The sequence below is a fragment of the Mesocricetus auratus genome, unplaced genomic scaffold (assembly GCF_017639785.1).
Source record: "Mesocricetus auratus isolate SY011 unplaced genomic scaffold, BCM_Maur_2.0 Super-Scaffold_100008, whole genome shotgun sequence".
NCBI lineage: Eukaryota > Metazoa > Chordata > Mammalia > Rodentia > Cricetidae > Mesocricetus > Mesocricetus auratus.
The window spans coordinates 17,304,539-17,330,653 of NW_024429192.1; the positions used below are offsets into that span (position 1 = coordinate 17,304,539).

General features: G+C 44.1%; 1 protein-coding gene and 2 long non-coding RNA genes across 5 annotated transcripts in view; 2 read left to right on the forward strand and 1 right to left on the reverse strand.

Annotated features, from left to right (window-relative positions):
• Nucleotides 1-14,805, reverse strand: part of Cxadr (CXADR Ig-like cell adhesion molecule) — a 55,708-nt gene extending 40,903 nt beyond the window's left edge. The window contains exon 1 of one of the 2 annotated variants that reach the window (XM_005068212.4): nt 14,628-14,803. In XM_005068212.4, the coding sequence (XP_005068269.1) occupies nt 14,628-14,670 (43 nt within the window). In that variant the 5' untranslated portion in view covers nt 14,671-14,803. Of the gene's footprint in view, nt 1-14,627 lie in introns of both variants that reach the window. The other variant, XM_005068211.4, reaches the window with a different exon arrangement.
• Nucleotides 8,632-11,649, forward strand: LOC110340559. The gene is made up of 2 exons (XR_002382348.2): nt 8,632-8,923; nt 10,994-11,649. It is a non-coding gene; the product is annotated as an uncharacterized LOC110340559 (long non-coding RNA).
• A 3,267-nt stretch (nt 14,806-18,072) lies between the features above and the next one.
• LOC121141910 lies at nt 18,073-22,803 on the forward strand. 2 transcript variants are annotated; one of them, XR_005878859.1, is made up of 3 exons: nt 18,073-18,126; nt 18,655-18,902; nt 21,891-22,803. It is a non-coding gene; the product is annotated as an uncharacterized LOC121141910 (long non-coding RNA). The 2 variants fall into 2 exon arrangements; XR_005878858.1 differs by having other exon boundaries at nt 18,077-18,126; nt 18,545-18,902.
• Nucleotides 22,804-26,115: the final 3,312 nt, after the last annotated feature.

Sequence of the window (26,115 nt, forward strand, 5' to 3'; positions counted from 1 at the left end):
GGACTCCTTTATCAGCTACAATCACCCTGTAGGAAGACAGGGAAAGTGGCTTCATGTCCCAAATCACTAGAAACCGCAGAGTGCATCATCAGAAACCCTCCCTGCCCGTGAGGTGGGGCAGGGGTTGAAACATGCCTCTTCTACACTGAGCTTCTATTTTGATGGATAATGTATTTGCACTTTTAGTTGTGCGTGTGGATTCATGGGAGTGAGTGTGACTTTCTGTACCTGACTGCAGTGCGCATGAAGGCCAGAAGAGGGTATCACATACCATGGAGCTGGAGTTATAGGTAGCCATGAGCTACACTACACAACACGGATGCTGGGACCCAAGCGTGAGTCCTCTGCAACAGCAGCACCTGTTTTTAACTACTGAGTCGGTTTCCCAACACCTACACTAAACACGTAGTGTTTCAGGAGGAGCACATGGTTCAGAGTCTGGGTGGATTGTTCCTTTCAGTAGAGAAATAAATGTCAGACTAGTAATCTGTTGTCCAATTTTGAGACACACACACAGAGAGAGAGAGAGAGAGAGAGAGAGAGAGAGAGAGAGAGAGAGAGAGAGAGAGAGAGAGAGAGAGAGAGAGAGAGAGAGTTTTCTGTCTGTGTCACTTTGGACTACCTTGGACAAGTTGCCTCCCTGGGCCTCAGGCATAAATTAAATTATCTATTTCAGAATTAAATGTGCTTTAAGCATCATTATCAGTCAACCAATAAGACATCTTTGCTTGCTATGATTTCCTCCCCATTCCTATCACCGCAGAACAACTTAGCAGCTCAGCATCTAACTATCAGCAAGTGCAGCAGATAACATTTACAGCCTGAATCAGGGAAGCAACTCACCCAATGAACAGCCAGGGCTGGCAGGTCAGATCTGAGTTCAAATTCAACGTTAGTTTCCAAAATTGCCCCTAAACAATTTATAGCCTCATGATGACTAGATGTTTTCACATGAAAATAGTAATAATGCCATCTAGGTATGGTGGTATATTCCCAGATCCCAGTACTCAGGAGGCTGAGGCAGGAGGATCACCATGCGTCTGAGACTAGAATGGTCTATATTTGTGAGTTCAAGGCCAACCTGAGCTGTGCAGTGAGACCTTGTGTTGGGGAAATGAACAAATAAATTGGAATAATGCTTACATTATTGTGGGATCAAATAAAATAATTCACATAAGACTAGACCAGGCCAGGCGTTGGTGGCGCACGCCTTTAATCCCAGCACTCGGGAGGCAGACGCAGGCGGATCTCTGTGAGTTCGAGGCCAGCCTGGTCTACAGAGCGAGTTCCAGGACAGCCTCCAAAGCCACAGAGAAACCCTGTCTCGAAAAACCAAAAAAAAAAAAAAAAAAAAAAAAAAAAAAGACTAGACCAGGGTCTGGAGACTTGACTCAGTGGTTAAAGAACACATACTATTGTGGAACATTTTTTTAATGGTGCAAAGATGTGTTGCATTCTTTTATGTTGCATTTGATTAACTCTGTGAAGCTTGTGTTACTTCGCCTGTCTAAAACACCTGGTCTAATAAAGAGCTGAGTGGCCAATAGCTAGGCTGGCATGCAGAAAGGAAGGGAAGACGGAGGAATGAGAAAAGGAGAGAAGGACATCAGCCATCCAGCTACACGGTAAGTCACAGAGTAAGAAGTAAAGAAATGTATATAGAATAGAGAAATATAAAAGCCCAGAGGCAAAAGGTAGATGGAATAATTTAACTTAAAAGCAAGAAACAAGCCTAGCTAAGGCAGGACATTCATGAGTAAGAAGAAGTCTCCATGTGATTTGTTTGGGAGCTGGGTGGTGGACTTCCCAAAGAGTGAAGAATACAAACAACCAAGGACACACACACTGTTTTTCCAGAGGTCCAAAGTTCTGCTCCCAGCGTATTAGTCAGTCAGCTTACAACTGCCTGTAATGTCACCTCCAGGTATCCAATGCTTCCAAACTCTCAGACATGTACACTCACACAATGACACGTAGTTAAAAAAAGAAAAGAAATGTTTAAAGGACAAACCCCAGCACAAACTGGTGTTCTCTCTCCAATAAACAGAGGGCAGTGGGCAATACCCTATCACCTTAAAAGCCCATCTTGGGCGGGAATTACAGCTTAGCTGGCAGAGTGCTTGTCGAGCACACAGGAAGCTGTGGGTTAGATCTCCACCATGCCATAAACTGGACATGGTGGCGCAATGCCTATAACATCTGTCATAGTCAGGGTTCCTATTGCTGCAATGAAACACCACGACCAAAAAGCAAGTTGGGGAGGGGAGGAAAGACTCTATTTGGCCTCCACTTCCACAGCACTGTTCAGCGTTGGAGGAGGTCAGGACAGGAACTCAAACAGGACAGGAACCTGGAGGCAGGAACTGAGCAGAGGTCATGGATGAGCGCTGCTTACTAGCTTGCTCCTTTTGGCTTGCTCAGTCTGCTAGCACAACACAAGACGACCAATGCAGGGGTGGCCCCACCCACAATCGGCTGAGCCCTCCCACATCAATCACCAATTAAGAAAATGCCTTCTAGCCAGATCTTACAGAGGCATTTTTCTCAATTGAGGCTCTCTCCTTTCAGATAACTCTAGCTTGTGTGTCATGTTGACATAAGGATAGCCAGCACGATATATAACAAATAAATTACCAAACTCATTCCTCCTATTAGATATAAACCCCTCTGGATCTTTTATCTAAAACACTTAGTAACAGGGTTTTCTGAACAGAAATAATTCAGCATTTATCATGAAAAGATACTAAAATGTTTCTACTAGGTTTAACAATCACTGGTTTACCTAGGTCAACTCCAACTTAGCTCTGTGGATGGAGAATGAGATACATCTGACTAGAATGGCTGGGGGATCCAAGCAGAAACAGAAGTGACTACTGCTTTGAGGAACATGACCTTCAAGAAGAGGACAAAAACAGTAAACAGACTGAGATCCCGCCCAAGTAAAGGCTGAAATGGGAAATGCCGAGGAACATGCTCGCAGGTCCATGGGAAAGAAAGCAAACTAGAACAAAACGGGAAGGCTCGCAGTAGAAGACTTGGACGGAAGGATGAAAACCTCAGAGAAAGAAAACCTTGGAGACAAGGTAAGATGTCTGAAAGGCTGGAGATACATAGCACAAGTTGACATTGGGGTGCAAGAAATTAAAGAAAACATCTGACTCCTTCCTAGAATGGTGCCTTATCTCTATCCCAAGGCCCACTGCGAACACCTCTACAAAAAAAATAGATATTACTTCCCTCAGTTTCCATGGGAATTGAGATTGCTTGTTACATATATTTATTATAGAATTTAGAAGTCAGGAATAAGGAAATTGTAAACAATCATGGAAAGGCAAGCAAGGAGCATGTGGATATAAGCAAGGCTACACTGGCTGGAGACCCCGCCCCCTGCCCCCTCGCAAAGGCTGCGTTCCCACTTCAACTCTGACCAGCTACTCTAGCTCTTTCCTATCTAAGCCATACACTGTCTTCCCCTTGGTCTCCAATACATGGCTGCTAATTTCAAACGTGTCTGACAAAACAAATGCAAATAGGTTATTTTGCATTATGGGTAAAAGCAGAATGGTTGCCATGGTGAATATTTTCATCACCTTCATGAAATGCTATGTATCACTCCATTTTAGGAAATCTCCTTTGCCTCCCTTCCTCCTTCCTCAGCTCCCTTCTTCTTCCCTTTCCATCAGCATAAGCCTGGAAAGGAGCTACTTGGCAAAACCAGTAAGTAAACACTCGAGTAAGAAATGTAACATACAAATGGACATACCAAAATCAGTAAATAGTGTTCTGCCTTTAAAAAAAACAAATCCTAAATTGGTACAGAAAAGGCCACTTACATCCTGTGATATGCATATCTAAACTGACTGCTTTAATTATGGTATCAACGCCTTCCCGATGTCCCAAAGTGAACCAAACTCCTCCTCATCCATTACCACGGGCATTGTAGCCTGCTAGCTTGGCGCTCCTCCACAAATGCATGTATTTCCCCCATGGGCAAGTTTAAGACAGTAATTTTTCAAATACATTTTTTGTCAGTCTTCCATGTAAAATACACAATGTTCATAATTATCAAATAAGGGGTGCTGACGTAATTTTGTCTGCATGTAACAATTGCTCGGATGATTAAAAGAAACTAAATAAGAAAATAAGAGACTTCACTTAGCTCACTGCCAACAAAAAAATACTATGTGACACATATAGTCATTTGAAAAGTAAAACCTCACAAGAATAAAAACCATACTCCATTAGTTTTGATAATACACTGCTTTTGTGCATTTTCAGGGTAGGTGTTCATTTTAAGGCTGGCTGTATCGAAGGATCGCTTTGCATTCTAGATCTATGATGGCCGGTATGGTAACTGCCAACTACAGGATAAGTAGCTAATGCACGCTGAAATGAGCTATAAATAGAAACACTAAGCAAATTTAATGCCTACATGGAAAATAAGTGTTTACTATCTCAATGTTTAACTTGATCATATATATAGAAACATGTTTTATACAAACCAGGTTAAAAGTTACTCAATTAACTTCACCTTTTCTTTTTTGAGATGGCTGGAAGAAAATTTCCAATGGCATATGTAGGCAGCATTTCCATTTCCATTGTATAGCACTGTATGACATCATGACCACAATTAATTGGATGCAAGCTTTGATTCCTATAATTTTGAATGGATGTCCTTCTTACCCCAAGGCTATTAAGAGAATAGATTCAAATAAAATTGTTTTTCAAAAACAAGGAACCCTGAGTGGTGGCCCATTCCTGCCATCACAGAACTTTAGAAGCTGTGATTGGCCAGTTGCAAGAAAATCAATTCCAGGCATCAAAGAAATAAAACCAGGGTATATTCACTTTTCTATCTCAGACTCAATGCAGTTTAGATTGGTTTTGTTTAGTTTTTTATTTGTTTGTTGTCTGTGTTTTCAAGACAGGATGCCTCTGTGTAAACAACCCTGGATATCCCAGAACTGGCTTTGTAAACCAAGCTGGCCTCAGATTCACAGAGATCCACCTGCTTCTGCCTCTAGAGTGTTAGTATTAAAGGTGTGCCACCACCGCCCAGCACTGGAGGTTTGAACTGATAAGTGTTTGCAATGAACATGTAAGGAGTCTTCAATTACTGCAACACTACTCCATACAAAACAAGGTGAAAGCTTGTCTAGTCCACTTGAAAACATGGGAACTTTCCTGGTTTTCAAGTTCTAAACATTGTTTACTGGTGGTGAGTGTGCAGACACCGGTGACAGTCATTACTCTAAGGACTTAGCAAAGAAATGAGTCATGGCATTTGGCTCACTGCTTCTAGCTAACCCTTAGGAGTCCTTGAGAGGTTCATCTGGGAGTCGAAGCATCTATGTGGTCTTCAGGAAACCTGGAAAGCTCCAGGGAAAGCACATTTGTGTCTTCAAAAGGTGCAACAGTATCCACAAGTCTCCTTGCTTCTTATAGTCTAAACATCACGGAAATGGATTTGTTTCCATAGACATCTGTATTTCCTGGGTGTGTAGATGTTAGTTTATTTAACTGTCCCAGGCAATTTTCTCAAATACTACAGAACAAACACTGAACCCTGACACTGATAATAATATACCCCAAAACAGAACAGCGCAGTTTTCCTTCCTTCCCTCCTGCAACAGAACAGGAAGCAGTCTTCTCCAAGTGCTGTGTCAATTACAACCAGCTGTAAACCCAGCTGACTCCAGCTGAGACCTTTAAGGATTACACTCTAAACTGGCTAACCCAATTCCAAATAAAAATGGGTGAGACAAGGAAAGAAGGAGAAAGAGAAAGAAGAAACGCTCCCTCCACACAGACCAGCCAGAAAGCATGGGAGATACAATGTCACCTTCTCGGTATCACCTATAGTTACCTTCTAAACCTTCACCATCTGCTGTTACTAAATAGAAAACTGTTTAACTTCGTCCTCCAGTAGGGAGGAGTGAGTAATGGACTAGGAAAAGCAAATCTACAGAAAACTCTGAGAAACGGAGCCCCAGAAGAACCAAGAAGCTAGCTCCAGTTTTCAGAAGGAATCCTATCGCTGTGCCAAGGGGACACCTACACTCCTCACGCTCCTCCATCTGCAATTCCAGCCCAAATTTAGAAATGAAGTAGAAAGGAAAAAGGAGAGTTGAAAAGCTTACTTGTCTTTATTCTCTAGTCTCTAGGGAACTATCAAACCCCAGAGCCACCACCATAGATTTCTGTAATCCCATCACTCAGGAAAGATGAGGCCTAACAAGACACTGTGAATAAGGAAAAAGAAAACATCTTTCGTGCATGTGTATGTGTGTGTGTGTGTGTGTACAGGACATGTGTATAAAGATATATATGTATGTGAGGTCAAAGGACAATCTCGGGTGTCATTCACTAGGCACCAGTCACCTTGGCTTTCTTGAGACAGTCTCCTGGCCTGGGAGCTCACGATGTAGGTTAAACCAGCCAAGGACCCGCAGATATCCCTGTCTTCACCTCCTCAGTGCTGCGATTCTAAGTACACGCCACTACACCTGGCTTTTTATATGAGTCCTGGTTACGGAACTCAGATCCTCATGCTTGCATGTCAAACACCTTTTACTGACTGTGCTCTCCCCCTCTCCAACTTCAAGAAGAAAACCTAAATATGAAAACCATCCTAACACTCATTTTAGAACAGTGGTTCCCAACCTTCCTAATGCTGCCACCCTTTAATACAGTTCCTCATGATGTGATGACCCCAACCATAAAATTACTTCATGGTTACTTCATAATCCTAATTTTGCTACTGTCAGGAACAGTAATGTATTTATCTGATACACAATCCCAAAGGGGTTGAGACCCACAGGTTGAGGACTGCTGCTTTAGGCTAATTGGGTTTCTTTTCCTAAGAAGGGTAAGTTAGATTCAAACCAGGAAGCCAAGGCTCTAAGGTCATTCTGGTTAGCTGCTACTTGTTTCCTGGTTTCCTCTAATAATTATTTCAGAGTTCACATTTATGACTTGCTGAACAGACACCACCAAAAGCCTCCAGCTTAAATATTTCCTTTATTTCCTCCCAAAAGGATCAGTTCTCACCTGATAATGTCTTGTGTGTGGACTGGGGAAATGTGGCAACACAGAACAGACTAGAAGCAGAATCCTAAAGCTCAGGCTGGCATGGAAACAGACACCCCCGTTCCTGAATCCTAAAGCTCGGGCTGGCATGGAAACAGACACCCCCATTCCTGAATCCTAAAGCTCGGGCTGGCATGGAAACAGACACCCCCGTTCCTGAGCGCCCTGGCAGAGCTGACCCAGAATTGACCAGGTAGTGAGACACAGCCTGGCCTTGCTCTCCTCTTCCACCAATCAGCTCTGGCCTTCAAATGCTCTTTTCAGTCTGGGTCCTTCCCAAGTGTCACGTAGACCTTCTTGCCCATGTCCAGTGGATGTGGACAGCTGCGGTATGAGCTGGGGAGGCACATACAGCGCCTCATCTCGCTAAAGCGTCAGTCTGGTGAGAATGACAACCACGAGGTGTGTGTGCCTGAGGTTAAAGGGCTAGGCCTGGCACACAGGGGAAAGTTCACCTAAGCAAGGCCAGCTGCGAAGACATTTCAACAAGCTTGGCAGATGCTACGTTGCTACGTCCCTATGGCTGGAGGGACACACCTTAGAACATATGGGAGCAGATGAGAGTGTCGAGTCCAATGCCCACATTTCTGCCCGAGGCTTTGGGTGAGTTTAACTATCAGAAGGAACAGTGCTCGGTGAAGTGTGAAGTCTAAGTGGAGATGTTAGTGAGTGGTGAGGTCTGACGGGCGAGAGACTAGAGACAGAGGCTGTAAACACAGGAATGGCAACCGAAGCCACAAAACCTGGGAAATCTGCACTTCAGACACAAGTGGGAAACAGCGCAGTGTGAGCAAGGCAGGAAAGAGATTGGTCATCAGGAGGAAAAGCAGCAGTCCAAAGGGGAAAGACTGTTTACCAGGGTTTGGTTTTTATTTTTAGTTTGATATGTATGGCTATTTTACCTATACAGGCACCACGACCAGGCAGTGCCCAGAGAGGCTAGAGGAGGGTGTTAGATCCCCAGAGACTAGAGTTACAGATGATTGTGAGCCACCAAGTTACGTGCTGGGAATTGAACCTGGGTCCTCTAGAAAAACAGCCACAGCTCTTAACCACTGAGCCATCTCTCCAGCCCCAACAAAGCTATTTCTGCTGCAAGGTTTAAGAGGCGCGGTAACTTCGATGTGCACAGCCCTGCAGTTTCACAGAATCATGTGAAATAAGAATGTGACGTGAAAAGAGGTAACTGAGTCGGTAAACGTGGGCAGCCGCTTCAAAAAATCTGGTTAAGACAGGAAAGGACATCAGCGATGAAGGTTCTGGAAACATGGATTTGAAAGCATGCAGAGCCCAACCCTGATGAGGTCCAGATGGAAGAGATAAGAGAGTGCCATCCATGAGCAACCAAAGGGCTCGGGAGTTCATCTGCAGGAGGAAAAACGTTCAAATAATGAGGTCTTTTGAGATTTTCGATCTGGAGAGGGAAGAGGCAGTATCTGCTGGCTTCTTTCTGTTTTGGAATCAGGGCTAAAGGGCCAATGTGCAAAGTCCAGTTTCTAGTCTCCACTAACTAGACACTCATGCAACCTATTAAAACCCAGCTTTTCTTTCACCACGACAGACACTGTCCTTGTGGAATGCATTGACCCCAGTTTCACAACCGTTTGCCAGCAGTGGGACCAGCCTCGTTTCTCCATCCGTCTCTAGGACAACTGCCCGTCTAGCTCTCCGGCAGTCCTCATCACGCCTTGAAGCTTCCATGTTCTCATCTTGTGAGGTTGATGTGTCTGCCACCCTACCTTTTCATGAGGAGTTAGCATCTTCCTAGCCTCAACTCAGAATTGCTGACCTTTGCCTCTCCTGGGATTAGTCCTTTTTAAAAATCGCCCTACTGGTTTGTATGTTTTTAATTTTTTTACTTCCTGTCTTCCTAAGATCCTAGTCAAAGGGGGGAGGGGCTCACACCTTTGATCCCAGTGCTCGGGAGGCAGAGACAGGTGGATCTGTGAGTTGAGGCCAGTCTGGTCTACAAAGCAAGTTCCAGGACACCCAGAGCTGTGATACAGAGAGAACCTGTCTAGAAAAGATACCCTCCCACCACCAAAAAATAAGATCCTAGTCAAGGGCTGGAGAGATGGCTCCAAAGGTAACAGCACTTGGCTCTTGCTGAGGACCTGGGTCCTGTTTCCAGAACCCACACAGCGCCACACAATAAGTAACTACAGTTCCAGGGAACCTAACACCCTTTTTGACCACCCCAAACACCAGGAATGGAGGGGGTACACATAAATAATTTACAGGCAAAATACTTATACACATAGAGTAAAAACAATGAAGTCTTTTAAAAAAACCAAATTGACAGCCGGTGATGACTCACGCCTTTAATCCCATGACTTGGGAGACAAGAGGCAGGCAGATCTCTGAGTTCAAGGCCAAGACCAACCTCATTGAGTGGGTTGGTCTACAGGGGACATTCATGCTCAGATCAAGCCTGAAGTCCTGCTGGAGCTGGCAGATCCACCAGCCTCCAGAATGACTGCATTGTTACCAGTCGAAAACTTTCACAACTCCACCGGTCTCTCAGGATCATGGGTGTGCAGGGCTAACTCAACCAACCTATAATTTTCTGCCAAGCTCTCAAAACAGCCTTTACATCTTTGTCCTCTAAACGTGGTCAGCAGTGACATCATATGGCACTTGTTAACATTTAAGAAAAAAACCCTCAGGCCCCATCCCAGGCCATCTCATGACTCATGTACAGGGATTTCAACAGCAACTGTTACATTATTACTTTATATCCACTGAACTTCTCAACCCCTAAGACACACCATATATCCTTCATTGCAAATCCCCACATCTTCATTAATACATTGCATAACTTGCAATGTCACACACTATTGTAGAGACACCTAGCACTCGAACATGGTATATAATAAGCCATAAATACTTGAATGAATAAACCCTTTGATCCATTAATTAATGGAAAAGTTTACTTAGGGACTTGGACAATCTAAGGTATGCAAATGAAAACTGACTGTCGGACAGTCAATAGGTAACTCAAGCAGGTGTGATAATTTATGTCTATAATCCCAGCACTTGGAGGAGTGGGGGCTGAGACAGAAAGACTGCCATGAGTTCAAAGCCAGCCTGGGCTACATAGTAGCCATAGTTGCTAGGGCAGGTAAGCCCTAGCAACAGAAAGAGACTTCAGAAAGAATGAAAGAAAAATAGAGAGGGGAGCGGGGTAAGGAAAAGAAAGGGAAGTAGACAGGAAGAAAAGGGAAATAGTAGTTCAGAATCAATCCAAAGTGAATTGAGTTGGAAATTATCTTCATATAGTACCAATCAATTGAAGGTGACAATGATAGATATGAGGTCACCCAGGTTTAGGAGAGATTGTAAAAAGGACTCTATGCCAAATCATGGCAAAGCTAGAAGGCAGTGAGGGCCAAGTCAACTGAGTGGGAAGAACCAAAAATAGGTGTCAGGGATTTCAAAGGGATAAACTCATTCCACACATGGGTCACCTTTGATAAACACAGGAGAGAGCTTAGAGCAGAACGCTGAGATGGTGGTGGGGAGGCCCACTCCTGGAACCCCATAGTCCCAGCTTTCAGGAAGCAGAGGCAAGAGGATGGCGGCCAGGACAGCCTGCCTACATAAGAGTACAAGTGACCTAATGAGAGAGAGAGCCAGAGATCAATGGGAGGAGGGAGCATGGGAGGAGGGAGCAGTGAAGAGAGGAGCACACCAGTGTGTTCTGGAATGACGATATCAAGCCAGGACATAGACAATTACCTCATGCTTATTTTTGTGGTAAGAAGAGTCAAAATCTACTCAGCAGTTTTCAAGACTATATTATTAACCAGGGTCAACATGTTCAGATACACCTCTTAAACACGCACCTCTGATCCACTGATAATAACGCACCCTTTAACCAGTATCTTCCCAACCCCTTCCCCAGGACGCCTGTTCTACATACACAAAGCAACTGAGGTGTACTTCAGACTGCGGCTTAGCAACCATCTAGCAAGTGACTGGGAATTGAGGTGTTTGAAGTTTTGCTCACAATGGTAGAGTGAAAACCAGCAGCACCCTGTTACTGAAAAAGCAGCTCTGAAATGCTGGCACTAAGGCCAAGCCAGTCAAGTTTCCATCACAGACGAGGAGGAACTCATGAAGCCTCACCCACAGCTGATGAGTCAGGAGAGGCAGTTACCTTCAGGGAACGGACCTTGGTAGCTTGTCCATCCTCCAGTGAATGGGTCTGCATCCCTGCACAGGCGGACAACTCCAGTGCATGGATCTGCACCCATGCACATATGGACAGTGCTGAATGGACTCTGAACTAGAAGAGGACGTGAAGTTTGGAAAACATAGCAGGGGAAGGAAGTCATCTGGGAAGATTCCAAAAGCAAAGGGGAGGTTGGTAAGATAAAAATGCATCATACACATGTATAAAAATCTCAAAGAATTGGTTGTTTTGGGTTTGGGCGTGCTTGTGTTTGTTTTGTTGTTTTATTTTGTTTTTGTCCCAGGCTGTCCTTGAACTCACAAAGATTCATCTGCCTCCGCTTCCAGATTGCTGACTGCTGGGATTAAAGGTGTGTGCCATTACACCCAGCTGAGTTTTGTTTGTTTGTTTGTTTATTTTAAAGAAAAGAAATGCTGGTTCACATCTGTAATCTTACTACTTGGGAAATGGAGGCAGAAGAATCAGGAATTCAAGGCCCATCCTTTGTTAGAGGCCAGCCTGGGCTACACAAGACACTCTCTGAAAACAAAACTACTTCAGGTACATGGGGTACATTCAGGCACATTAGTTTGCAACAGTATCCTAAGCCCAGAAAAATCTTGGATTCCTCAGTGACTCACAAGCACTCAACCAAGACCATGAAATTAAAAGGCTAGTAGTCATAAAAGCCTTCAATATTTGACACATGGTCAAACCAACAGCAGGTTCTTCATAAGTGACAGGTGCCCAGTGTTAGAACTAAGGATATCAATTAGAGGTAATCAAAGAGAAAAGTGGCTGTTTCAAAGGTATAATCTCACAGTGACATGAGCAGGATGAGCAGCAAAACTGGGACTGTGGGACATTAATTTACATGACCACTCCATGCCCCAGTTTTTCTACTCATACAATAGAAATGACTATATATGTATACCCTCAAGTGTTACTTGAGATTAAAGGAGCATATATACAGCCCTAGAGACATGCCTGGTGATGTCCTCCTGTAAATCCAGGAGGTGGTTGGTAGACGCTGAAGCAGGGCTGCTGCTAAACTGACTGTCTAAGCATCTGAGTTCCAGACAACACCAACCATTAGAAAAGTGACGCCTACAGCTGGGGATGTATGTAGCTCAGTTCACGGAGTGCTTGAAGCCCCGTCTTCCTAAGCCTAGCACTGGAAGGATCAAGTGTTCAAGGTTATTCTCCAACATAATCAATCAGAGGTCAGATTCGGTTGCTGGGGGTGAAGGGTGGAGGGATGGGGGATGGGTTTAATAACTGTTTAATTGGGGGGGGGGGGTTAATCTTACTACTACAGCTCCAACTCCACCATTGCTTCTAACCATATGACTTTGGACTACGTAGGCAGCGAGTCCCACCAGCATCCAGGACACGACACAAAACTCTCTAAAACTTAAAGACCAGGGGTGGGCTGGAGAGGTGGCGCAGGGGTTAGGAGCACTGACTGCTTGAACTTCCAGAGGACCTCGGTCCAATTCCCAGGATCCACATGGCAGCTCACATCTGTCTGGGACTCCAGTTCCAGAGCTTCTGACACCCTCACACACACAGGGAGGCAAAACACCAATGCACATTAATAAAAATGAATTATTAAAAAAAAAAACTTGCAAAGACAAGTCTATAGTACTGCAGTATCTAATAAGTAAAGCTTATCTTGCAAATGCAAGTCAACTGTCTTAGCAATGAATAGACTTCTCACCATTGCATCTAAGAGCCAACACTCAAAGCCATACATCCATTAGTTTCTGAGGTGTTTGGGATTTAGGTTTTGGGGGGATGCTTTGGGGGGGTGGCTGGGGAATCCCTAAGTTCTTAAGCAGAAAAACTGGAGTGAAAATAGTTGTTCTGTTTAGATGAAAACAATTGTCCTTTAATGATTTATTCACTACACCCTAATACCCACTGTATGGACTGAATGGCTAAGTATATTAAAACAGCCTTAACGGAGTGCCTATCAAAGAGGCATTTCAAGAGAAAAAAAAATACCTCATTCCCTCACCAAAAATAAATATAAAAAAGGAAGGTGTTCAGTCTACTACGGTTTCTGCTTTGGACCTGGTCTTAAACAGTATTTCCTCCAGGGAACACAACCTCACTTTGTTTTGATTTACAAAACAAAGGTGGGCTGGTAGAATGGTTCAATGGCCCTTCATGTTTCCCAGAAGATTTACTTTCGAAATTTCAGCCAAGCCTAGAATCAAAAAAGGCAGAGGTGGAGCCTGAGATCCACAGATTAGACGTGTTAATAGAATGTTGATCCCATGAGTACTGTCCACAGCTGTGGCATCCAACAATGGAATTAACATTTCAACAGGAAGCAGAGAGCCACCCCAACAGACAGAGCCACGGCCGTCAATCCAGCCTCCTCCCCAACTCCCGGGACCCTCCCCAGCATCATCTACCGTGACTACACTGAGTGCGCGTGACTCCTAGAGTTGAACGTGCGGATCCTTTTATGACTCATTTGGGTTTAAAATTCCGCCAAATGCTTAGTATAGTCAATGAGATCAACTAATTAAAACATAGGGAAAGATCAATTTCTAAGTGTCCAAATGTTTGTGCGTCCTGGGGTCCGGGCATTTTTAAATGGCTTTTTTTCCCTTTTCCTTCTGGAAAAGGCTCTGCAGCCGAAAGATGAACTAGGCGATTCCTAACAGCACACACAACTCGCCACCTGAACGTCGTCTTTAAAAAACGAATCAACTCATTACAAACCCGGGATAACTCCTCCCCAACACTGATTTCAGACCGTCAGCCTCCTAATACCCCGTGTCTAAGGGTGGCTGTTCTTTTGAGATCAAAATCCAGCCGGCTAGCGCCGCTTGGGTGTTCCTTTCCTAGAGGTAGCTGGGATTGACACCGAACGGCTCAGTCTTCTCTCAATAATGGCGTTTGTAATTCAGCCTCCCCGCCCGGACTACACGATACCTAAAAACTCGCAGCCGGGTGGCTGGAAATCGGGGAAACGCTGGCGGACACGGCAGCCAGGCAGACGCGGGAAACAGACAAGGGCACATAAAGCGAAGTGGTCCCCCAGGGTAACCTGCCCTGGAGGCGCGCCCCGCACGCCGCTCCACGAGCCGCGGCCCCCGCTCCCGGGCGATCCCCGCTCCGCAGCCGCCCAGACGCCCCACGCCCCCTGCGCGGCTCCCGGGGCGGATTGCACTCTCCCGGCTGGCGCGCGTGGCCCGGCCGGATCACCCCGGGTGCATGGGTGCCCACCGGCCACCACCACAGCAGCGCCCCAAATTGAGCCGCCCCCTCCCCCCACGCCCCATTGTTCCCGGGAGGCCGCGGGCTGCGAGCGCAAGGGACCGGGGGACACAGGGATGCCCCCACTCACCCGCAAGCCCGCACAGAAGCACGAAGCACAGTAGGAGCGCCATGGTGGCTGCCCGGTCGTGGCTCGCAGGTAAACGCTCCTAGCTGGGGACCTTGGTTTTTCCAGAGCCTCGTACACTCCCGAGTAGCTCCCGGCGGTGGCAGCAGCGAAGGCACCTCTGCGCCCCGCCCCAGCTCGGCAGGTGAACGCGTCACTTCCGGCAGCCGTCCGGAGCCCCTTGGCAAGAGCCCGCAGTGTTGGCGCCCTGGGGTTACCATGGAAACCGGGCGCAGCGCGCGTTCCCCCCCCCCTCCAGGGAACCTTCCAGTTCCAGCAGGCTAGCGCCCTACACCTGCTTGCACTGGGAGCCATCTCCAGCTCCTCCAAGCCTTCTCCCCTCGGTTAAATTGCTGCTTTGTGGACTGAGAACCAGCCTGCCCGTGTCACCGCTGAAACTGCAGTCACGCCCTCCTCCCGGGCCGACTCCAGGCCAGAACTGCTCCCTCTCCCTAGATCCTGAGCTCGACTCCTACCCTCCACCCGACAGCGGCCGCCCGATTCCGTGGTCAGGGGCGCGGGCCTCCCGCCACCCGCGCGCCCTTGGGCGATCCGACAGTTCCGCGAATCTGTCGCCTTCTTTTTGAATGGATAGGCTCCTGTAGAAGGCTCGGGAGAAGCTTTCCTTCCGCTCCTGTATACACTGGCACCGTAAAAGGAGGCTCAAGGTTTAACATACACCTAGGACGTTTCTCCTCCTTGCGTTTATGAGTCAACCCCGCCCTGAAATTAGCCCACTAGGGCAAGAGAGCTTTAAAAGTGGGGCTGGCTGGGGGTGGCTAAATGCGTTAGGTAGGGTGAATGGGAGTGGCTCCCCGGGAATTAGGGGTTTGAACAGTCTACGCAATCTGCCCTGTGGCTTTCCCATGCCCTTGTCCTCAGGCTAGTCCTTGCTGCGCATTCTTGGTTGCTCTTCCCTGATAACGTTTATTTTTAACTGTAGAGATGAGAAATTTCACCAGAGCCCCGTATCAGCAGACAGAAAATAGAAGCAACCAGTTCCGTGGCTACGACTTGGCGGGTTGGGTGGGCAAAGTGAGAGCCAAATCGAGCATGGAAAATGCTTAGCACCCCGCAGAGCACATGGGAAATGCTACATAGGTAGCAGCTACTAAAGAATATTGGGGATGGCTTATTGTTTATTGAACCAGAAAGGAGAACAAACAGGTGCGAAGGTGTGAATAAGAATAGTGCCAATAGGCTCACATATTTAAATGCTTAGTCACCAGGGAGTGGCAATATTCAAAAGGATTAGAAGGATTAGGAGCTGCAGCTTCCTGGAGTAGGTGTGGCTTTGTTGGAGGAAGGCTGTCACTGGAGGCTGGCTTTGAGGTTTCAAAAAATCCAGATATTCATTTTCTCTCTCTCCTCTCCCCTCTCCTCCCTGTCTTCCCCCCTTCCCATCCCTCCCTCTTCCCTCCTCCCCTCTCCGCCTCTCCCCTGCCTTGCCTTATAAATCAGCATTGTGGTTCTCAGCTACTTCTCCTGCATCACACCTGCCTGTGGCCATTCTCCCTGCTGTGATGATAACGACTAAACCTCGGAAATTGTAGGCAAGCCCCCAATTAAATGCTTTCTTTTCTAAGAGTTACCTTGGTCATTGAGTAATGATTAAAATAGAAATATAACCAGACTTAAGTCTAAAAAAGCTCCTACAGGGGAAAAAAGTGTATTCCAGGAGAAGGCGCACTACCCAACTAAAAAGCTTAAAGAGTTTGCAAATTCACTGAAGCACAAGTCTGGGGAATATCTGTGGGGATGGATTTTAAGGGTGTGAGATAATGATGGAAGGACCATAAAACCGGAGCAGGCTGAGTTTATGGACATGGGCCCTCTGAATGGGGACTCTAGGTTTAATATGGAAGCTCCCACAGTTAGCAAAGGTGTCAAAAGTGTGAATAGCTTGGCTGAAGCCTTTGTCAAAAGATGGCCTTCGGAAAAGGAGTTGGAGATGCCTGATATCCCTTGGCTTGCTGTTGATGAAGGGATTTTAATTAAGGCTCGGGAAAATTGCAATGCTAGGGTGGGTGGACCGCTTCAGCCTAATCCTCCACACTGGAAAGGTCCAGAAGATTTGCCTTTCAGTAATTCAGTAAGGGGCAACACTGGGAGGAAGGCTCCAGCACACCTAATAGGTTTGTTGTTGCCACTTCCCTTGTGCCAGACCTTAGGGTGACACACTGCTGCTCCTCTGGATGAATGAAACACAATGGGTTTAATTGGGCCCCAAAGAAGCAGGGGCCAGGTGGCAGCACCGACTCCCCTAAGGCAAGGTGATTGCCGTTATCATAACGGGAAGCACAAACAAAACAATGTCCAAAATGGCCAGGTGACCTATAGCGGTCAGCTCAGGAAAAGTGAATTTTATGCTGGCCTGGCTCACTAGCCATTTGATGCTGGCTAATCAATCGTGGTGTTTCCAGGCATGGGACAGATAAGATGCCTACTAAAATTTTGGATCATGGCAAAAGGCAATATAACCCAGTGAAGTCATTTCCAGACTTGAGTCAGTTTGCAGACCCAGAACTCCTTGAATGAAGGGATGGCCAGGTTCCCCTTAGGAGACACCTTGATAAAAGACTTAAATGTTTCACTGCTAGCCTCTCTGTAGTCCTTCCCCAGAGGGACTTTTACAGAGATAACGGTACACTGGGGGAAGAAAACCATCAGGCTTTCTGTTGAATACGGGTTCTGCATTGATGCAGATTCCAAGAGACCCCCCCTCCACACCCCGAAAATACTGTGACCTTCCAGTTAAAGTAGGGACTTGGGAAGGTCAGGTGACTAATGGAGTTCTGGCTGAAGTCTTACCCATGGTAGCTCCAGTGGGTCCTCAAACCCATCCTTCAGTCATCCCACCAGCATCAGAGTATATAACTGGGAAAAATACACTTAGAAGGTGGAATTCTAATCATTGGTTCCCTAACCAAAGGAGTGAGGACTGTTATAGGTGGAAAGGCTAAATGGAAGCCTTTAGAGTTGCCTCTGCCAGGAAAAACATCGAGTCAAAAACAGTATCACATCCCTGGAGAAACTGCAAAAATTAGTGCCACTTGAAAGACGTAGGATTCTTAGTGCGGCATGCTGTCCACGGTGAGTTCTTACTAAACTCTGGGCCTCTTTTATTTATCCTGTTGTGATCATTATATAATGGTGTGGTGTGGTATGATTTGTATGTGTGTGTGTGTGTGTGTGTGTGTGTGTGTGTGTGTAGCAATGTGTGCTCTAAGAGTTAATGTTAGTAATTAACTTTGGAATAGAATAACCTGTGGCTGCTAACAGCTAGCCAGAGAATTCAGTACTGTTGGGGAAGTCCTGTTATTTGCCTGTGCATATGTCAATAAATTACTGCTGGCCAATAGGAATCTAGATAGGTGGGGCTAGGAGTCCAGGAGGATTCTGGGAAGGAGAAACAGAAGAGAGTCGACATGTAACGCCGGGTAGGAGCCCGGAAACTTCTCCGGTAAGAAACATACTTAGATTAACAATTATGGGGTAATTACTTAAGGCAGAGCTAGCCAGTAAGGGACAAGCAAGGCCAACAGCTTCATAATTAATATAGCCTCCTGTGTGTTTATTTGGGACTGATGCGGATCTAGAACCAGGCTGGCGCGGCAGAGCCCAGGCGACTGGCGGGGGATAACCAAAGCGGCTAGCAAAAGAAAAAGCTTCTCTTAACACAGTACTAAATTAAGGTCTGATGTAACTTGTGAACTTGATTCAATAAATTCTGATGTTGTGGAGATACAAATGTATTCACTTAAGTTTCAGCTGTGCTGTATTCACAGTAACGTGAGAGAGAGGGAGAAGGATAGAGAAGGGGAGAGAGGAAGGGAGTTCTATAACAGTTTCTTCCAAGATGAAAACACTCTATCCTGCAGGAATTCAAAGAAGGGAAACAACTGAAAAAAGCTCAGGAAGTCTCTGAAACTGACCAAATTCACTAGGTCCCTCCCTCCCAAAGCAAACCATAAAACCTGAGCGTTCTCAGACAGAAAAATGCTATTCTACAAAGAGGTCTCTCTGATGAACTACGCTGCAGACAAGGCTTAACCAAGCTCAGCTGAAGACTCTCAGAGGCGCAATGCTGCGGACTCGGAGAGCAGACCAGCTGCCTGCGAGAAGCAGAAACCAGCCAGAGCTGCCTGGAAGAGGTTTGGACCAACTGAGTTACCAGGAAGGACACCCTCCAACCTGTTGAGCTGCCTGCACGCTGTGCAGTGCACTCCAGGTTCCCAGGTTTGTAAGCTGTCACCCACTGGGGTGGGCTTTGGTGATGTGGTTGTCCTTGAGTCGGTTCTGCCCCTGTAAGTAAACCCTCACCCGTATTCCTATAAGTACTGTTGATTTACCAAACTGCACTTGGTGGTAACTGCACTTTGATCTGTTGTCTGTTCCCTATCAGGAGTGAATAGATTTTTTGTTACATCTCTCCAGGAAAAGTTTTGCCTCTCCAAATTGTGTCTCTCCAAAGCCTGAGCCTCCCAACAATAATTCTAATCTAACCCGATTTGAATAGAATCCCAGCTTACCTAAAGGGAGTCCAAGTGCAGAGTTAGACAGTGTGAACAGCACCTACAGACTACTTATAAACTGAGGAACCAGGACTTCTACAAATTAGCTGCAGATATGTCGTACTCACATTTGAAATTTTTACTCACCACCTTTTACTTCATGTAATTAAGCCACTGGGAGTAATATTGAAGTCATTTGAATCCATTTCACTGCTGTGAGACCTTTTCTTCCTATTGATCTTTGTGGTTGCTGTGCTGGCTGATTGTATATCAACTTGACACAAGCTAGAGTCATCAGAGAGGAAGGAGTCCCAACTGAGAAAGTGCTTCCATAAGACTGGGCTGTAGGCAAGTCTGTAGGGCATTTTCTCAATTAGTAATTGATGGGGGAAGGTCCAGGCCCTGGCTGGTGGTTGGTGCCATCCTTGGACTGGTGGCCCTGGGCTCTGTAAGGAAGCAGGTTAAGCAAGCCATGGGGAGCAAACCAGTAAGCAGTACCCCTCCATGGCCTCTGTATCAGCTCCTGCATCCAGGTTCTTGCTCCATTTGAGTTCTTGTCCTTTATTCCCTCAGTGATGAACAGTGATGTGGAAGCTTGAGCCAAATAAACCGTTTTCTTCCCAGGTTGCTTTGGTCATTGTGGACATCACACCAACTCTTACCCTACCTAAGACAGTAGCACACATTTGTCATAACGTTGTTGCTTTTCCCATCTCCTGCTGTGGGAATCAAACCCACTCTGTGGGGACCATTTTGGTCTCTTAGTGGACTAAATCTTAGAAATTAATTCAAAGAGATACTTAATTATTTGACTCTCTTTTCTGGCACTTTTTTCTAAAAGTCCTCATGTTTTAACTACTGGGATGGGCATTTGCATACCTATTAATTATGCCTCTTACTCTAAATATTTCTAGAAATTAAGAAAGGTACATTGTGCAATTCTATCATTTATATCAGCTGAGTATATAGTAGGTTCTCTAGCATTTAAATGGAGCCTTTTCAACATCATGGTAAATCATTTACATATTCAAACTAATCATTGGATGTATCTTTGATAATGTATGTTCTAAATGTTATTTATTTTACATGTATGGGTGTCTTACCTGCATGAATAAAGTAAGCCTGGCACCCTCCAATGCCAGAAGCCAGTGTCCCCTCCCCTGGGACTGGGGTTATTAATGATTGTGAGGCTCAGTGTGGATGCTGGGAAACAAACCTAGGTCCCTTAGACAAACCAGCCAGTGCTCTTAACTGCTGAGACATCTTGCTAGCCCCTAGAATTTTTAATGTAAGCTTTACCCATGTGGTAGTTCAGGTGTATAATCCCAGCACATAGGAGGTGGAGGCAAAAGAACCAAGAGTTCAAGGTCATTCTCAGTTACATAGCAACTTCAAAGCCACCCCTATACTACATGGGACCATGTCTCAACCAACCCCTCCTCTCAAAATTTACAGAATCGATGTTGTATGCTTCTTTATATTACACAATACAAATTTTGAGGGCATTAAAATATTATAGCCTATATGTAGTAAAGAAAGAATCACTTTATCTTCTTAGGCAGCTATTGTTCTTCAAAAAGTTTAACGAAGTCACTTTTAGACTCTGGATTGTGACCACATTTTCACATAAATACTAAATAAAATTATGCATGTAAGTGAAACCTGCAATGATATCTTAAAATGCTTTTCTACCTTCCTGCTTGGAAACGATGCCTCCTGGGAACTCTAGTGTAATAATCTCATTAACTCTGGAATGTGCAGTTTACTCATTGTCTGGCATACTCAAACCAAACAAGCAAATAATGCCCAAACATTATACGGGTTTCTCTTTCACGGAGTGCAACTGAGTATTGTGTAGCCTCTAAACCAGCAGAAAGATGATAGAGGCCCATAGAGAAGGTAGCAATTAAACATACCTAAGTCACTCTGTGGTTAATAAACCATCTATCCTTCCATGAATTTCTTGCTGGTAGCAATATGTCAACACACACAGGTGATGACAATTGTATAACCAAGGTCAACTTATACTTAGGAGTTAATAAATTTCCATCGAATTTGAGGGCCTAAATAGACATTTTCTATCACACATGACTGCTGTCTCCCCTGTTTCCGGGAAAATACTGATGATGCTCTTAAGAAATCAAGATTTGTTACTAGTGTGTTGTATTTATATTACCAGCACAAATTGATACATAAATATCATATAAAGGAGATGTGTGTGTGTATCATAAACCATTTTAGTACCCATAATTCTGAGCATTTCTTAGGTTCTAATAAAATTAGATGCACAAGTACAAGATTTATAGAGACCCAAACTCAGAATTTACTGATATAATTTTTAAATAATCTTAACCATGAAAAATCTGTTTATTTCAATCACTTCCTTTTCTTTCTTCAGATCTCCAGCATTTCATACTATTGTTTTCTTCCTCCAATTTCTGTTACTTCATAGTTTTCAGCTCAGAGTAGTGGAGAAAAAAAAATGTATTGAAATCACTTAGCTAGGCACAGTACCACACCCCTATAATAAGATCAGCACTCTGGAAGCTTAGCACGGTGGATTGTCACCACCAGCAAGTCGGTCCCAGGCCATTCCAAGATACACAGGGAACAAGGAGAGTTTGGAGGGAGAACCCCATGATAAATACCATTACCGCTTATGCCTGAAATATTCACCTCATGGATTGAATGGTTCGTCTCTGCTTTTTGATAGGTGGTGTAAACTTCAGGTGGTGGGACACGACAACAAGAAGCAAGTCCCTGGAGGGGTGACTTGTGAAGGATGTACATGGTCCCCAGCCTCTCTCTGTTCCCTCTCCATCATGAGGTTCGTGGCTCCTGTGTCATGGTCCCATAGCTGAGGCGTCCCACTCCACCACAGCCCTAAAAGCGTACATAGTCAAGCAACTATGAACTAAAATATCTGAACCCATAAGCTAAAAAGACAATGCCCACTTTTAAGTCCTGTATGTCAGGCATTCTGTTAAAAGACAACTAATGCTCAGTTTCCCGTGTAAATACACTGGGGCCCACGCTCTGGAAACACGGTGAGAAACAGACTGGGTATGCCACGATTTGTACCTATATATGAATTTTTATCAAATCCCCCCTTTATTCAATGTGTCATCCATCTCAACACCCTGCTGGATGTCCCTTAATTCAAAGACTCCTTCCCCTCCCTCCCGCAGCTGAGGATGGAGTCGTGCATGCGAAAGTTGCTCTAACCACTGATCTGTAATTCGGTCCTGTTTGCTGTAATCTTAATGTTTTCAGGAGTAGAGATAAATGCATATGTTCTATCCTCTACCTTCTTTCACAAGTCTGCCATCAATTCAGGTGAAACATTTCCAATAGAACATGAACTTCTATTTCTCCCAAATAATAACAATAATATTAACAACAACAACTTGGACTATTTTAACTTAGAATTTAACCAACTTTTTTTCTGTTCACCTTAGAAATTATACATTGTTGTGTGCTGAGTACAGTCAATATTCAGTTAGATTTGTCAATGTGTCTCTGTTTACTATTTCATCTTGCATCTCAAATCACTTCTAACATGGGTTTCCTGTGTTAGGGATTATGTCTTTCACTAAGTCATGCATTAAAGATTTCTTTAAAGTAAACATTGTTCAAATTGGTCTAAAAGTGTGTTATGTCTGACTACTGGAAACACTTCAACAGTGAAATTCTTTTTTAAAATTGTAGCAAGAGTTTTCATTTAAGTTACATTTTTAATAGATATTTAATTCTTGTTTCACATTTATATTAGTTGTTCCTGATTTTCTACTTGTATGTTACTAATTATGTCTTCTGACTCTGTAAGCATAATAAGGAAATATCTAAACATACTAAATATATATATTTAAACACACATACACATATACACAGACATATATATATAAATGCTTACACACATTATCTGAAATAACTGTATGACCAAATCAATGCCTTGTGTATCTCACTTTTGTGTATGTGTTTGTACGATGATTCTTGCTTCTTTTTATGTATTTTATGCTTTTTACAATTATGAACTCACTTGAGGAACTTAGTATAGATTACTAAAAGAGTTTAAATGCACAACACAGATTTTAATATTTTAAGTATACTATTTAGTGCCATGAAATGTTCAAATATTTGGTAAACTCAAATTCTGTACCCACTAAACAAACAATGCCCCTTTTCCCTACTTCAGCCCTGCTATTCATCAATCTATTTATTTTTTAATACGCCCCTTCTGTCTTCATCTCTCTCTCTCTCTCTCCCTTCTTCCCTCCACCCTCAAGAGTCAAAGAATGTGCATATACCTCAGACTGCCTTAAGAAATACAAATAACCAGAACAAAACAATCTCTGATATTTTTGTGGAGTTCTTGTTTCATTTTGCTTTGTTTTGGCTTTTTGTTTTTTCTTTTTTTTAATTTTGTTTTGTTTTGACTTTCATTTTAATGGGGGTTTCTTCAGAGCTTTTTTTTTTAAAAAAAAGTATGTGTGTTTTGTTTGTTTTTATTTCCTGTTTGTTTGTTTGTTTTGAAAGAGACAGAGAACATAAAGTTGGATAGGTAGGGAGGTGTATTAGCTAGATTTGTGTCACCTTGACACAAAGCCCTAACTAAGACAGAAGAGGAGGAGGACCTGGGAGGAAATGGAGGCAGGGGGAAACCTGATCAAACTATATTGCACGAAACACATTTTTTTCCATTAAAAAGTGATTAATAAATATTTGAAAAAATATTAAACACCTTTAGACTTTTTTTTTTCTTTTTTGGTTTCTCAAGACAGGGTACATTGCCTTGGTGTCTCTCCTGGAACTCGCTCAGTGGACCAGACTGGCCTCAAACTCACAGAGATTCGCTGGCCTCTGCCTCCCGAGTGCTGGGATTAAAGGCGTGCGCCACCAATGCCTGGCTCATCTTTAGCCTTTTAAATGCAGTTTAAAACTACTTGAGATTTTACCGCACAGAGTCGGGATGACTTTCAAGAAAACCAATGACAAATGCTGGTAATATTACCATATTCATGATAGGCAAACTCTCTATTCCGAGCTACTCACTCGGCCTACATGATGTTTTCATCATTTTCTTGTTTAGGCAAAAAGAAATTTGACAGTAAACTCTACAAAGAAAACTAAAAATGTCGCAGTGGCCAATGTGTGACATATACACTCCTGGGGCGTTTTGGTACTAGATGATTTCATGTTTGCCTAGTGCTCTGAGCATAAATAGATCAAAGATTCTTTGCTTATTCAGCATTAAACATGTTTAATTTATACCCGGCTATAAATTTAAATATGATAGCAGTATATGCATCCTCATCTACATTTTACTGGTTGCTTTTTGGCTGCAGACAGCCACCTGTCTGATAGATAATTACAATGCTTCCCATTTATAGACAGTAAAACACCTTTCATTCGAGGAGTTAAAAGAACTCAACAATTATGACTCATTGTTCTTTACATTATCTGGACGAAAATGGGGGTGGTGCCAAGTACTGACCCAGCATTTCAGGAGTCAGAGATGCAGTGCACAGCAAGGGCCCTTTCTTTGATTACACAGCAGCCAAAAGCACATCTTCCTTCTCTGCAGAGGTCTCCAGTGGTTTCCTTACACTTCTGATAGAGTTAATGACTCTTAGCTCTTACAAGAGCAGCCCTCCCTCCCGCTCAAGGCTCATCCACCATTGCAACTGTGGCCACTGCGGATATTTGACCTTCTTGGTGCTAGTGACGTCATCACCTTTCACATTTTGGATTCGTTGTGTCTTCCTAAAGGAACAATGACTAGTATTCTGGTTAATCTAGATTCCACTCTAATTAGAGTTCTTAGAGCATAGACAATGAAGTACAGATTGCTCTAAAGAATCCAGGATTCAGTGGGATGAATTGGCATTATGTGAAGTGTTTAGGGAGCTTCCTGGAGGGCACACTGTAACAGTTTCAGCTTCATACCTGGATATATAAATTATTAGGTTGTTTAGTATCCATTAATATCTACTTCCCTCAACTATAGGATCCATGAGTTTAGGGAATATATCTAATTTTTCTTACTGTTGTAGCCTCGGTGTCAGTTTAGTGTGTGGCTCTAAATATCAGCTCCAAAAGAGAAAATTAAGAGAATCAATTTTCATTTTTAGCAAAGAATTCTTTGGAAGTTTAAGTCTAAATCTTCAAACTCCCAACTTAAAACTGTGATCTAGATACTAACTATTCTAATTTATTATTCTGATATATTTGAATTGAGAAAGCATTGTAAGATGCTTCAACAACTTATTTAAAACCATTTAAAATTGAGTAAGATGAAGAGACAAATTAGAAAACAATGAACAGAGAGGAGCTCAGAAACCCAACTGAATCCATGGCCTGTAGTCACTCAGCTCCTAGGGAGAAGGGACTAGTGTAGATTGTTCTGGGGCACCAAAGAGATGTATTAGATCTGTCTGCTCTCTGGTCTTTTTGGAGAGACCTGCTGAGAGTTGAACTCAGCGAAGCCTCGGGTGTACTGGGTGCGACAAAAACTCCTCTTCTTTTTTTTTTTTTTTTTTTTTACAAGACAGGGTTTCTCTATATTGTTTTCGAGGCAGTCGGTCCAGCCCAGCCTCGAACTCACAGAGATCCGCCTGCCTCTGCCTCCCGAGTGCTGGGATTAAAGGCGTGAGCCAAAAAAACCCTCTTCTTAAATCAGTCTTTTTGGTTTAGTACAAAGGACCTTCCAATGTGCCCTGCTGCTTCTTCTTTCTTTTAGAACGAGGGGCCTAGCACCACCCTGTCTGGGTTTTGGAAAAATCATCCCCAAGAGTGACAGGGAGGAAACTGAAGAGAGAGGGAAGAAGCCAAAGAACAGAGTTCAGAAGAAATTATTGCCAAGGTCCCGGTAAAAAGCCGACACAGTGTAGCAGAGAATGGAGCTCGGGAAGGTGTTTTGGAGGAAGCACTAGGAAAAT